Here is a 15,706-nt window from a genome sequence, read left to right on the forward strand (position 1 = left end):
TCAGCAAACAGATACAGCATGCAGGAAGCTATTACCGGCGTCTGTGTGAGGCACTGCAAGAGCATATAAACCGAAGCCCTCCAATCAACTGCTGCCAGTGCTGATTGCATGAATGCCGTGCAGCTGCCTTGCTGCACGGCCAGGAAACAGGTGCCCTTACTAATTTAAATGGACCCAGCAACGGGGAACGCGGTCCGCCAGTGGCGTCCCCGTTGCTAGGGTCCGTGCGGCTCCGTGCGCCCGGCGTCTAGCGTTGCCAGGGAGCCGGCGGCTGTACGCGCACGGCGTCCCTGGTTGCTAGGCGCCGGGCCGCACCGACGAGCGGACCCCGGCGCCTAACAGTACCCCCCCCCTTGAGGAGGGGTCAAGGAACCCCTAAAGCCAGGTTTCCGAGGAAATTCCCGAAAAAATGCCCTCTTGAGCCTCGGGGCATGGAGATCCTTATCCAGGACCCAAGACCTTTCCTCTGGACCATAGCCTCTCCAGTGCACCAGAAAATAAAGCCGACCCCGGGACAATTTGGAATCGAGAACCTTCTCCACCAAGAACTCCTGTTGTCCCTGTACATCTACTGGTGATTTCCCCTGAGAGATCTTCCGAGGAAATCTACTGGAAGAAACGTATGGTTTCAACAGGGAGCAATGGAACGTATTTCCGATCCGGAGAGCTCTTGGTAAACGTAACCGGAAAGCAACTGGGTTGATTTTTTTAATAATATGAAATGGTCCAATAAATTTGGGGCCCAATCTAGCTGAGGTTTGTCGAAGTCTAACGTTACGAGTCGACAACCATACCCTGTCTCCCACCTTAAAAGTGCAAGGACGTCGGAGCCTGTCCGAAAATTTTTTCTCTCGAAATGCCGCTTTTCTGAGGGCAAGGTGCACTTTTTTCCAAATAACTCTGAGATGAGAGGTTAAGGTTAGCGAGGAAACAGAAGAATGTTGAAAAAAAGAATTAGCTCTGGGGTGAAAACCAAAAACTGAAAAGAATGGAGACACATTAGTGGAGGAATGACAAGAATTATTGTAAGCAAACTCCGCCAAAGGAAGAAACTCGGACCAATCATTCTGGAGTTTGGCTGAGTACAAACGCAAATACTGTTTTAATGATTGATTAACTCGCTCGGTCTGCCCGTTGGATTGGGGATGGTAACCGGATGTTAAAGACAATTTCATCTTTAATGAGGCACAAAAGGACTTCCAGAATTGTGCAATGAATTGTGGACCCCGATCAGAAACAATATCAGTGGGCAACCCATGAAGTCTGAAAACATGGCGGAGAAACAAAACAACCAATCCCTGGGCAGATGGCAGTCGGGGAAGAGCAATGAAATGAGCCATCTTGCTAAAACGGTCCACTACCACCCATATGACTCAGAATCCGGCTGACAGAGGGAGGTCTACCACAAAATCCATGGAAATATGAGACCATGGCCTGAGAGGAACATTTAAGGGCATAAGTTGCCCGATAGGCAAGGAACGGGGAACCTTATGCTGTGCACAGACCTGACAAGAAAAAACAAACTCCTTAATGTCTTTAGAAAGACCAGGCCACCATACTGAGCGGGAGACTAATTCCAAAGTCTTAGAGATCCCCGGATGCCCGGCAACTTTGCTATCATGAAATTCAGTCAAAACAGTAGCTCTCAAAAACTCACGGACGTAAAGACGACCAGCAGGAGTATTTCCAGGAGCTTGATGTTGAAGCTGCTTTAACTGGGTAAATAAATCTTGTGTGAGGCCTGCCCAAATGACTGAAGATGGAAGTATGGGAGTAACAGGACTGTTATTATGAACTGGAAGAAAACTGCGTGACAGGGCATCCGCCTTGGTATTCTTGGAACCTGGCCTAAAGGTGATAATAAACTTGAAACGAGTAAAAAATAAAGCCCAACGAGCCTGCCGGGCATTCAGCCGCTTAGCTGATTCGATGTACTGAAGATTTTTGTGGTCAGTCAATACTGAAATGGTATGTGTTGCTCCCTCAAGCCAATGTCTCCACTCCTCGAAAGCCCATTTAATAGCCAGTAACTCCCGGTTACCAACATCGTAGTTGGATTCAGCGGATGAGAATTTCCTGGACATGAGGGCACAAGGATGTAGTTCCATAGACTCCGGATCCTTTTGAGATAGGATAGCCCCCACTCCAACCTCCGAGGCATCAACCTCAACAATGAAGGGCAATTCTGGGTTGGGATGTCTGAGGACTGGAGCTGAGACAAAGCTTGTTTCAAGGCCTGAAAGGATAACTCAGCTTCCCGTGACCAGTTGGTAGTATCCGCTCCCTTCTTAGTCAGTGCCACCATGGGAGCAACCAGGTCGGAAAAAGAATGAATAAATCCTCTATAATAATTTGCAAACCCCAAAAAGCGCTGAATTGCCTTCAAGTTGGTGGGTTGCGCCCAACTAAGGATGGCTTGGAGCTTCTTAGGTTCCATGTAGAATCCCCGAGGGGAAATAATGTACCCTAAAAAGGATACCTCCGTGACATGAAACTCACACTTCTCCAGCTTGGCATATAGATGATTTTCACGTAATTTTTGAAGAACCTGACGCACCTGGGTAACATGTTGTTCAATTGAGTCAGAATAGATCAGGATGTCGTCTAAGTAAACGACCACGAATCTTCCTAGAAAGTCACGGAGCACATCGTTAATGAGATCCTGGAAAACTGCCGGAGCGTTAGACAAGCCGAACGGCATCACCAGATACTCGTAGTGACCCGACTGAGTACTGAAAGCCGTCTTCCACTCATCTCCAGACTTGATTCGGATGAGGTTATATGCTCCCCTCAGGTCAATTTTAGAAAAAATCACAGCCGAACGCAGCTGATCAAAGAGGACAGAAATCAGCGGCAGAGGATAAGTATTTTTAACTGAGATCTTATTCAGGGCTCTAAAGTCAATGCAAGGTCTGAGTGATCCATCTTTTTTCTCCACAAAGAAGAAGCCTGCACTTAAAGGGGATTTAGATGGCCTGATAAATCCTTTCCCTAGACTCTCCTTAACATACTCATTCATGGCCGCAGTTTCTGGCCCGGATAAAGCATATAACCTTCCCTTTGGCAATGTGGCACCGGGAATTAGCTCAATAGCACAATCATAAGGCCAATGGGGAGGCAGAATGTCCGCATTGCCCTTGGAAAACACATCAACAAAGTCCTGGTATTCCACGGGAATGGGTTCGGGAATGGCAGCATCTATTCTAACGGGAAACGTAATACATTCCTTATTACAGATGGTACCCCATTGTGAAATCTCCCCCGACTGCCAATCAATGGTGGGATTATGAAAGGCCAGCCAAGGGTGACCCAGAACCACTGGAACTGCTGGGCAATGGATAAGGAAGAACTCGATCTTTTCGGAATGAAGAGCTCCTACCGTAAGTAGTACAGGAGGTGTACAGAGGGAAATAACCCCATTGGACAAGGGACTCCCATCTAAACCATGCATGGTGATACACCTACCCAAGGCTAACTGAGGAATACCTAAGGCCTTGGCCCAAGTTAAGTCCATAAAGTTCCCTGCAGCTCCACTGTCGACAAAAGCCGACACCGAAGAACTGAGGCTGCCAAAGGAAACTTTAGCTGGGACTAAAAGGGAGTTATTCGAGGAGATAAGCTGCAGACCAAAGTGAACACAATTCACTTGGTCGAGGCGTTTCCCGACTTGTTCGGACAATTACGGGCAAAATGTCCCTTACCCCCACAGTACAAACAAAGACCAGAGTTTTGCCTTCTGGCTCTTTCTTCTGGAGACAGTCGGGAGAGACCCATCTGCATGGGCTCCTCTACGTCCTCAGGAATGGAAAATACACATGGAGTAGTCCTGACTGGTGCTCCTTTTTCAGTCCTCCGCTCTCTGAGACGTCGATCAATCTTAATAGAAAGCTCCATGAGTTTATCGAGAGTCTCAGGAGTGGGATACTGAAGGAGACTGTCTTTTATAGACTCAGATAAGCCGAGGCGAAACTGACTGCGCAGGGCTGGGTCATTCCAGCCACAGTCGTTCGACCAACGGCGAAACTCTGTACAATAAACCTCTGCAGGATTTCTACCCTGTCTGAGAGCGCGTAACTGACTCTCAGCGGATGCCTCTCTATCAGGGTCATCATACAAAAGCCCTAAAGACCCCAAAAAAGCGTCGACTGACAACAATGTCGGATCCTCTGCTTTTAAACCAAATGCCCAGGTCTGAGGATCCCCCTGGAGCAAAGAAATAATGATTCCAGCCCGCTGAGATTCAGTACCTGAGGAGATCGGTCTTAAACGAAAATAAAGTTTACAGGATTCTTTAAAATTAAAAAACTCCTTCCTATCACCAGAAAAACGGTCAGGCAAGTGCATTTTTGGTTCAGGGACTACCCTCGGGGAAGTTCGTAAAAGATCTTCCTGCGACTTCACCCGCAGGGAAAGATCCTGAACCATCTGAGTAAGTTCTTGAATCTGGCTGACTAGGAGCTGACCAGGATTTGGCCCTAAACCTGTGGGATTCATGAGGCCGATAACTCTTACAAAACGGAATAAGGAAAAAATCAAACCCTGTTTAATTTTAAGTTTTGGTTTTGGCCGGTAATAATGTTCTGATTCCAGTACTCCTGACCGGAGGAGATCTTATGACAATGGCCAGAGTACTGGAAGGGAATGCTGGTTACGGGAGCAGGAAAGACTAGTTGCCCCTGGCGCCCTAACTCTATTGTCTCACCCGTGCTATCGGAAATCCCTTGCGAGACTATGGTTTCTTGAGCCCCTGGCAGCCACGTTTGAAAGGCGGATTATGTCTGCCCAACTCCGGTGCCCCCCGGTCTTAGTGAGAGACAAAGGGAAATCCGAGGCAGGATGATGACAAGAGGACCTCTGACTACAACAGGCCAAGGGCAACAAGCTAACTAACCAAACTTGAAGTATGCGCGGAAAAACCGCCAGATAAAAGGACAACCAAAATCCACTAGTCCATTACTCCTACCCAGCACCGCTGGATACCAGAGTGGATCTGTGGGAGCGGAATCCTCCGCAAAAGCTCCGAAACACAAATAATAAATAATAAGTAATAAAGCGGCCAAGCCGCAACACACGGCTACGCCGCGACTCACGAACACCACTGGATGTTTAACGGTGCTCAGTCAGGACTCTAGGAACAGATGACGACTTCCGAGTGCAGGACAACTGAGGACAGGAACGACCGGATACAGCAGGACTGGAAACACTCTCAGCAAACAGATACAGCATGCAGGAAGCTATTACCGGCGTCTGTGTGAGGCACTGCAAGAGCATATAAACCGAAGCCCTCCAATCAACTGCTGCCAGTGCTGATTGCATGAATGCGGCAGCTGCACGGCCAGGAAACAGGTGCCCTTACTAATTTAAATGGACCCAGCAACGGGGAACGCGGTCCGCCAGTGGCGTCCCCGTTGCTAGGGTCCGTGCGGCTCTGTGCGCCCGGCGTCTAGCGTTGCCAGGGAGCCGGCGGCTGTACGCGCATGGCGTCCCTGGTTGCTAGGCGCCGGGCCGCACCGACGAGCGGACCCCGGCGCCTAACACTACCAATATATTCACTATGATGGCAACACAGATGTACACTGCACACATTATTGTCATTGAAGCCAATTACCCTACCAGAATGTTTTTACCAAATTGCCACACACATATTCATGCTGAAAATATGTGTGGAGAAGATGGGGGCACAGTGGTTAGCATTGCAGCATAGCACTGGAGTCATGAGTTTACTTCCTGACCCATGTATGTATAGTTTGAATGTTCTCTCCATGTTGTGTGTGTCTGTGTTTGCCTTTGTCTGTGTGTAGAGAATTTAAATAGTAGAGAAGTTGCCCATCGCAACCAATCACCTTCTACCTTTCATTTTACAGAATGTACTTGATAAATGCTAATTGGATGCTATGGGCATCTTCACTACTGGTCCACTTCTCCACTCTTTTCACTGCTTGATACATTTACCCTTATGTTTATAAGCTCCAATGGGGACTGATGTGAATGATATTCTCTGTACAGCTTGGCGATGCTGAATAATATAGGATAATATAATAAAGATTTAATCATGCTTCCTAAAGCATTTCATATGGTGTTCTATTTGCTTGTGGCAATGCAAACTAAAAACCACTATCTGCTTAAAGCCATGAGGTTAATAACTTGTCACTGAGATGGACTCCCTAAACTGGCATGCTATCAGTAACTGAGCATCAGGGTGTTATTATTGTAGCTGTCACTCTCAGCATTCCACTGCACCTTACATTGTAGCATGATTTCACAGTGCCACCTAGTGGCGTTATAAAGTCATTGTATTATCAATTGCTTAACGTTAATCTATGACATTCATATTAGATTGGAATTGTAAAAGGATACGGCTGGCAGCTGCCATCTGAACATCAAATTATACAAGTATATCCTAAAGTGTTTTGATGCTTGAATGCAGCTTTACAGCTCCAATAATTTATGAGTAAATTGCTTTGGAAATGACTTCTTCATCTTGTATAGCCTTTTCATCAAGGTTGCTCCATCTGTGTTATAAGCATATGAAAGGTTATTCATCTCTGCTGGAATGCATGTTTTAATTATCTCTTTTCAAAACCGTCACTGTAATTGCATCTTATAGTTGTATTTAATTGTAATGATCTGTCTCTCAACTGAATAATTTCTCTAAACTGTCTCATTCCAACAATCAGTTTATTTTGTTTTGCTTATTTGGGTTCATAAAATCTTTAATAAAAAACAAAGAAGACAAGCAGATGGTAAATTAACAGTTGGATCAGTTATGGTATTACAACGTGTCTGTATTATCCTGAATTTGTACTTTTTGTTTTATTGTACTAAGCATTTTTCAGTGTTTATATCCCTGTTTTATTCATTTACATAAGAGTTAAATCTATAATACTAACTTTATTATGTAATCATAATACTAATCTTGCATTCCACAGCCAGGACATTGGCCCTCATTCCGAGTTGATCGGTCGCAAGGCGAATTTAGCAGAGTTACACACGCTAAGCCGCCGCCTACTGGGAGTGAATCTTAGCTTCTTAAAATTGCGACCGATGTATTCGCAATATTGCGATTACTAACTACTTAGCAGTTTCTGAGTAGCTCCAGACTTACTCTGCCTGTGCGATCAGTTCAGTGCTTGTCGTTCCTGGTTGACGTCACAAACACACCCAGCGTTCGCCCAGGCACTCCCACCGTTTCTCCGGCCACTCCTGCGTTTTTTCCGGAAACGGTAGCGTTTTCAGCCACACGCCCCTGAAACGCCGTGTTTCCGCCCAGTAACACCCATTTCCTGTCAATCACATTACGATCGCCGGAGCGTAGAAAAAGCCGTGAGTAAAAATACTTTCTTCATAGTAAAGTTACTTGGTGCAGTCGCAGTGCGAACATTGCGCATGCGTACTAAGCGGATTTTCACTGCGATTCGATGAAAAATACCGAGCGAACAACTCGGAATGAGGGCCATTGTTGTGAACAGAAGCCTCATAGTCCTCCATTAACAACACTACACACAATCAGTACTCTCTACAGACCCTGCACATCCCACAGCTGAGTTCCTAACTAGTTTAAAAATGGCTCTAGATGTCTGTTCTGCATTGTGTATATTCTCCCCACTTGATGCATAGATCCCTGCAGTGATCTTTCTACTGCTTGTGCTTCCTGCAGTGATCCTCCTCCTGCCTTTCTCCTCACCCTGCAATGATCTTCATCCCACCCCTCACTGCTATTTGTAGTTATTTTCCTCCCACCTCTCTCTCTTCCCTGAAATGATCATCCTCCTGCATCTCTTCTCACCTTGCAATATTCGTCTTCCTGCTGCACAGTGCCATATTAGCAACAGGGTGGCAAGAGGCAATCTCCCAGAGGTCCCCACACATGACGGGGTCCATACACATAGCTACAGCACCAGCATGGAGAGCACTGTGGCATATGTGAACTGGGGTTTCTGTGTAGCATAGTGTGAACTGGGAGCACTCACATGTGGTGATGGGTGGTTTGTGGTACCCCGGGTGTTGGTGTGGGCACAGATAAGTTAGGTGTGGATGGTACCTTAGACTGCAGCTCCAGCGGTTCTTCCTTCATCTCTGGCAATGACTCCACAAGCTGTATCCATAATCCACCTGAGGCTGCCTGTAGCAGAGAGGCTAGCCCCATGTAAAATGACATAACCTGACAGCCTTGATAACTTGAATAATCAAGTAGATTTATTAAAGGAGGGTAAGAGGAAGCAGGACAGGGGAGGGTCACTGTATGAGAAAACTAATGATCAGCATACATATGTCAGTAAATTGCAGCACAAAAGGTATATAGCAAATATAGTAAAGTAGATTGCATATATGGTGACATTGTCCAAAGATTAAATGATTCTGGACTTCCACACTGCCTTTCATTCTCCCTTTTGCCAAAGCCTATCCCCAAAATGGATAATCCCTGCTCAAGAACTCATTAGACATGTTCTCAATGCAGTCAATTGTGCCCTAGTTGCTAAGTGGGAAAATATACCTCTGCTTCTCTGCATTACACATCTGTATCTAGCATACTTATCATCTAGAATATATGACTAGTGTAAAATTGTAAACACATCTGATTCTGCACACTCGTGTACAGAAACATACTCATTGTGCAGTACAAACCAACCATACATTCACAGTTACGGACATACAGTACAGCTGTTACCTATACAATGCACACCTTTCAGCATACAGTACATCTAGACATAAAGATAGATTGGGGAAAAACACATCTGTACAAAATGCACAGACAGTTCTTTATTTTACACTTTTTACCATTTCCATAACAATTTAACACCAATGTCACTGTTCCTTGTATATTACAAAGTTTAGTTATCGTGTTCATGAGTATATATTAATAGGTGGGTGCATACAAAAACTAATAAATATATACTTATACTGTAGATGTTTTATGTCAAATAAATCTATCTAAATCATTACTAAGATGCTATATGAATGCACTTTGGACTTGAGCAAAGATTTCAGAGCACATTTAGATTTTGAATACCTGCTTGTAAGATATTGTTTTCCCGTAAACCTGAACAACATTGATGTTAAATAGCTGAGGAACTAACCAATTACAATTATCATAAATCAATGAGCCCGATTCAGTAAGGATTGCAAATCCTGCTAAGTAGCAGAATTTGCAATCCTTGTGTTCACATGGTGGGGGCTGTCCTTCGCAGGGCACGGCCGTCCATCATGCTGACACCCCCACCCCCCTCCTTGGTCAAGCATAAATTGCGATCGCGCTGCAATTTCTGCTTGATCGCTTGGCTGCGCCCGCAGGAGGCCTGCCACCATCACCACCACTGCGATCACGCCCACGCCACCCATTTTAATAATGCCGGTACCATTTCCTCGACTCCGTCCCCGCAACACCCCTTCTCTGCCTGGGGAACGGAGCGTTGCCGCCACCCTGCCCTGCGATTGCCTCTGCCTGATTGACAGGAGGCGGTCGCAGTTTTTGCGGGTGGCCAAAGAAGATGCGAGCACATGCGCAGGTCAGGCTCTGCGCATGCGCCTGCATCATTTTAGTAATTTTTGCGGTTGGATCACGATTAGCTGGTAGATGTCGGAAGGGGAGACCCAGGTGGGGGATGCCAGGGCATGGTGCCCTGAAATGGTTCAATACTGTACAGTTCTGTGATTGGCAACATTGTGAATTGGAAGGCAGGGTGTGTCACTGAGCGCCCACTTCTCTCCCGAAGACTTATCTTGGGAGACAGGTAGACCTTCCTGAAATTTGTGAGTTTCTGGACATTCTGGGAATATGGTATAAATGTGGAGTACAGATTTTGCTATGTATAGTTTATGCTACATTAAGTTTATGCTGTTTAGGAATGATTTACTGTACATCTATAATCATTAATGATCTTATGCTCCCTAATACAGAGAGCTGTTCTACTGGGGATGTGATTTCTAGCCCATCTAGCAACAAAGAGCCACCATCCTCTCCAATGAGTGACAAAAAGAAGAACCGGAAAAAGAAGAACATGACCCCCTCAAAAACAGAGGGTTCGGCAGGGCAGGCAGATGGTAAGCAATGATACTTCATCTAGTCATAGTGCCATGAGACACATGCAAAATGATCTCCCTTCCATTCACTGTAACCACCAAGATTTTGCCTCATTCTCCTGGCCATAAACTCCATAATTAGGGCAATTAGGTGACAAAATCAAAGATAAAAACATTATATCATAATAAGTCGGCATCACAGAACTAATACAGGTTGAGTATCCCATATCCAAATATTCCGAAATACGGAATATTCCGAAATACGGACTTTTTTGAGTGAGAGTGAGATAGTGAAACCTTTGTTTTCTGATGGCTCAATGTACTCAAACTTTGTTTAATACACAAAGTTATTAAAAATATTGTATTAAATGACCTTCAGGCTGTGTTTATAAGGTGTATATGAAACATACATGAATTGTGTGAATGTACACACACTTTGTTTAATGTACAAAGTTATAAAAAATATTGGCTAAAATGACCTTCAGGCTGTGTGTATAAGGTGTATATGAAACATAAATGCATTCTGTGCTTAGATTTAGGTCCCATCACCATGATATCTCATTATGGTATGCAATTATTCCAAAATACGGAAAAATCCGATATCCAAAATACCTCTGGTCCCAAGCATTTTGGATAAGGGAGACTCAACCTGTATTAGGGATTGTATTCAAGTAACAACCTTGTTTAATTTCCTGACCACTTCCTTCCATGCTTGCCATTTATATAATGGCCTTTAGCCACTGGACACATGATAAGTGACAGTGCTGAGAGAGCATCCCAACAAAACACACACTGCTACAGTATAAGGTAGCATATGCCTGATCAAAATACTGTAGGGATGACCCCTGTTAGATTAAAGTAAAAGGATAGCATCTCTCTCTCACTGGAGCAATTCAGTATTTGCTTCAGTTCTGGGATGGCTACTCCGTAAAGCAACTGTCCTTGCGATCCCTAACACTGCTACCAATGTATTAGTTTTACGCACCTGTGCTGTGCCGGCCTTCTGTGCATGCGTGAACCGTGATCACGCATGCGCACAACCACATTCACTGAAGATGGTGTTGGTTCCCACAAGTAAACTCCAAAAACTTTTAGTTTTTGGAGTTTGCTGAACACCAGGACTCTAATAATGAATGGGCCTGTTACTTAATGGCTATGTACTTAAACGCTGGTTTCTGCATGTGTAATGGGCCCATTCGTGATAATGAATAGGCCCCTGAATGTGCAACAATTGTTAAGAGTGTAATTATATTGGGAGGCGGTAACATGACCGGCAGTCGGGATCCCGTCGGTCAGGATATCGATCACTGGCAATGACGACGGTCTGCATCTAGAACACCCATACTGTGGGAATAGAACCTGTAGCGAGCGTAGTGAGCCACCAAGCCAGCAAGGGGCTCTGTTGCGCTCGCCCCCCTCACTGGCTTTCTGGCGGCCGGGATACCAGGGTCAGTATGCTGACCTCCGGGATCCCGACCGCCAGCAAAACAATCCCAATCAATTATATTTACTATAATAAGGTAGCCAAGGATTATCATTTATTTAAAAATCAATAAAACCATGACTAGGTTATTTTTTAAATTTGCTAAAGTTTTCTCAGTCCGTCAGACAACCAATGCTTCATTTTAGTGGCAAATTCTATGCCAGAATCTATTGCAATAAATTCAAGTGCATTAGAAATCTAAATTACAAAATAAATGTCTGAAACCAAAGATCATCAGTGGTCAAGAACTTCACTAGGAAGAACAGGAATCATCAGAGACTCAGCAATGTGCTTACGTATTACATTTTTATTTATATACACAAACTGGGCAAAAGCGATCAATGTACTGTTGTTCTGTGGACCATTTCACACTGACTTCTCTTTACAGTAACTCTGCACCTGGTGTCTGACTTCCTCCATTCCCGTTTGCTTTAATTCTGTCATTTTCTTCTCTTCCTTCTGCCCTGTGTTCTTTCTGCTTTTGCTGTCCGGAACCACCTTCCAGCCAAGCGCAAAATGTGGAAATTAAAAACATTTGGTAGTTTAAGAAATATTTATAAAACAGGTAAAGAATGCACATTAGTTATGTCTATGTTTGATTTTGGGTTATTTGTTGCTGTTGGAAGAATGTACTACCAGATGCGGTAATAGAGTAATGTAGTATTCACTCTACAGGGATTGTCATTCACAACCTTGTGCCTCTCTGTTTCCATTGCCTCTGTACACAATAATTATGTGTTGTTTTCTTGCTTATGCTAATGAGGACATCAGGAATAGCAAGGGTTATTTATGAACGAGAAAATGCTATATTTCTTGCTACTGTATGTAATTTTAGCAACCTATACTGAACACATTTTGCAATCGTTCGTGAAAGAGAATTTGAATTGTATACTGTACAGTATGTTGTTTTGATAACTAAAAGCTGCAAACTTACAAAGTCATACTTTATAAGTAAAACAGATGTACTCCAGTGCAGGGGCGTGGCCAGAAGTTTGTGGGCCCCATTTTGAAGGGGCCCCTGTTCGAATGCTTCTAGAGATACACCTATCCGCAGCAGTTGTAAACTGTATGCCCCGTGATAGTGCCCTAGTTGATTTTCTGAGCCATAGTAGTGCCTCAGTTATTGTTATGCCCCATAGTAGTGCACTAGTTTATTTTATGAACCATAGTAATGCCCTAGTTTACATTATGTCACATTGTAGGGCTGCCAGTACACATTATGTAACACAGTAACCTCAATTCTTATTATGACATACAGTGCCCCAGTTCATATTATACAACATTACAGTGCCTCCACTTGACATTGTGCCACATTACAGTGCCCACAGTTCATATTATGTAACATTATAATGCCCTTCAGTTAATTTTATACCACATCACAATGATCAAGACCAGGGGCATAACTATATGTGTTATAGGCCCAAAGGCAAAAGTTTGTAAGGACCCTTATGTATCTACTAGTGAAAAATGTATGTAGCACATGTAACTGTGACAGGGAAGGTGAAGATGGGCCCCTCTCAGCTCTGGGATCCATAGCAACTGCACTGCCTGCACCTATGGTAGCTACACCCTTCTACATAACACATGTAACTGTGACAGGGAAGGTGAAGATGGGCCCCTCTCAGCTCTGGGCCCCATAGCAACTGCACTGCCTGCACCTATGGTAGCTACACCCTTCTACATAACACATGTAACTGTGACAGGGAAGGTGGGACCCTTTCAGCTCTGGGCCCCATATCAGCTGCACTGCATGCACCTATGGTAGCTACACCCTTGCTCCAGTGTATTCATGCACAGGGGGGAATTAAATTCTCATCATAGGGATGTAGCTCCAGGGTTAAGTGCCCAGAGCTATTCAACTGATTGCATTGCACCCGACACTTAACCCGGGAGATGCACCTTGACGTGACTATTGCCTGGGGCTTAGTCACTGTAAACTGCATCTCCCAGGTTAAGTGCCGGATGCGATGCCGTTACCACGCAGAGTAACACCGCAACTAGCACTGAGGCATTAGCTAACGCAGATTTCTGCTCAGTGCGAGCAATTGAATAGCTCTGGGCACTTAAGCCGGAAGCTACATTCCCGCAAATTAATTGAATCCTGCCACAAACAAAGGATGCAATTTGTGTTTGCCAATGACCCTACCGTCATCTATTTCAAAGTTGACATTTCCAAATTTTGATTTATTGATGGATGTTTATTATATCATCTCCAAAATTGAACACTTCACTGAGTGGAGCATTACAAAATGTTGCTACTAATTATGTGTTTGGCTGCCTTTATACTGTTAATGCACATATCATTTATGCATGTTTATGGTAAACATATAGGGGGTAATTCCGACCCGTTCGCTCACTGCATTTTAACGCAGCAGAGAGAACGGGTCCCTGCTGCGCATGCGGGACGACCGAAGGCCGTAGCAGGATAGCGATCGCCTCTGCCTGATTGACAGGCAGAGGCGATCGATGGGCGGGAGGGGGCGACCGCCGTTTTGTAGGCGCGGTCCAGCTAATGCAGGAGTTGGGGGGGCGGGCCGCAGCGGCTGCATGACGTAATACTCAGTTGCTGCGGGCCAGGGAGCGAGGAGTAGCTCCCGACCAGCACGCTAAAGCTGCGCTGGCCGGGAGTTACTCCTGAAGTGCAAAGGCATCGCCGCTGTGCGATGCCTTTGCACTTCTGCGAGGGGGGCCGGACTGACATGCGGGGTGGACTAGCCCCGTGCTGAGCGTCCCCCCGCATGTCAGGAAAGATGATCGTAGCTGTGCAAAATTTTTCACAGCTATGATCAACTCGGAATGACCCCCATAGTGGCTTATTTAGAGTTGGACAATCACCATATACAGTATATGCACAAGGTATGTATTTCCTTACTGCACATGCGCATAAACAATGCGTATTCATATATCTGTAGCTAGATTTATGTATATCATTAACTTGCATCCCCTTGCAACTGGAGGATGTAAAGGCTGGCAAGTCATAGGCTGAGCACAGTAAGGACATGCTCGGGTAAATACTAGAGATGAGCGCCGGAAATTTTTCGGGTTTTGTGTTTTGGTTTTGGGTTCGGTTCCGCGGCCGTGTTTTGGGTTCGACCGCGTTTTGGCAAAACCTAACCGAATTTTTTTTGTCGGATTCGGGTGTGTTTTGGATTCGGGTGTTTTTTTCCAAAAAACCTAAAAAACAGCTTAAATCATAGAATTTGGGGGTCATTTTGATCCCAAAGTATTATTAACCTCAAAAACCATAATTTCCACTCATTTTCAGTCTATTCTGAATACCTCACACCTCACAATATTATTTTTAGTCCTAAAATTTGCACCGAGGTCGCTGGATGACTAAGCTAAGCGACCCTAGTGGCCGACACAAACTCCTGGCCCATCTAGGAGTGGCACTGCAGTGTCACGCAGGATGTCCCTTCCAAAAAACCCTCCCCAAACAGCACATGACGCAAAGAAAAAAAGAGGCGCAATGAGGTAGCTGTGTGAGTAAGATAAGCGACCCTAGTGGCCGACACAAACACCGGGCCCATCTAGGAGTGGCACTGCAGTGTCACGCAGGATGTCCCTTCCAAAAAACCCTCCCCAAACAGCACATGACGCAAAGAAAAAAAGAGGCGCAATGAGGTAGCTGTGTGAGTAAGATAAGCGACCCTAGTGGCCGACACAAACACCGGGCCCATCTAGGAGTGTCACTGCAGTGTCACGCAGGATGTCCCTTCCAAAAAACCCTCCCCAAACAGCACATGATGCAAAGAAAAAAAGAGGCGCAATGAGGTAGCTGTGTGAGTAAGATAAGCGACCCTAGTGGCCGACACAAACACCGGGCCCATCTAGGAGTGTCACTGCAGTGTCACGCAGGATGTCCCTTCCAAAAAACCCTCCCCAAACAGCACATGACGCAAAGAAAAATTAAAGAAAAAAGAGGTGCAAGATGGAATTGTCCTTGGGCCCTCCCACCCACCCTTATGTTGTATAAACAGGACATGCACACTTTAACCAACCCATCATTTCAGTGACAGGGTCTGCCACACGACTGTGACTGATATGACGGGTTGGTTTGGACCCCCACCAAAAAAGAAGCAATTAATCTCTCCTTGCACAAACTGGCTCTACAGAGGCAAGATGTCCACCTCATCATCATCCTCCGATATATCACCGTGTACATCCCCCTCCTCACAGATTATCAATTCGTCCCCACTGGAA

General features: G+C 45.2%; 1 protein-coding gene across 2 annotated transcripts in view; it reads left to right on the forward strand.

The window, feature by feature from the left end:
* The window catches only part of AGAP2 (ArfGAP with GTPase domain, ankyrin repeat and PH domain 2), a 355,861-nt gene that overhangs the window by 305,410 nt on the left and 34,745 nt on the right, over window positions 1-15,706 (forward strand). The window contains exons 12-13 of one of the 2 annotated variants that reach the window (XM_063952311.1): window positions 9,898-10,041; window positions 12,009-12,068. In XM_063952311.1, coding sequence (XP_063808381.1) covers window positions 9,898-10,041; window positions 12,009-12,068 — 204 coding nt within the window. The remainder of the gene's footprint in view (window positions 1-9,897; window positions 10,042-12,008; window positions 12,069-15,706) is intronic. The other variant, XM_063952312.1, reaches the window with a different exon arrangement.

Source organism: Pseudophryne corroboree, chromosome 2 (assembly GCF_028390025.1).
Source record: "Pseudophryne corroboree isolate aPseCor3 chromosome 2, aPseCor3.hap2, whole genome shotgun sequence".
NCBI classification, from domain to species: domain Eukaryota; kingdom Metazoa; phylum Chordata; class Amphibia; order Anura; family Myobatrachidae; genus Pseudophryne; species Pseudophryne corroboree.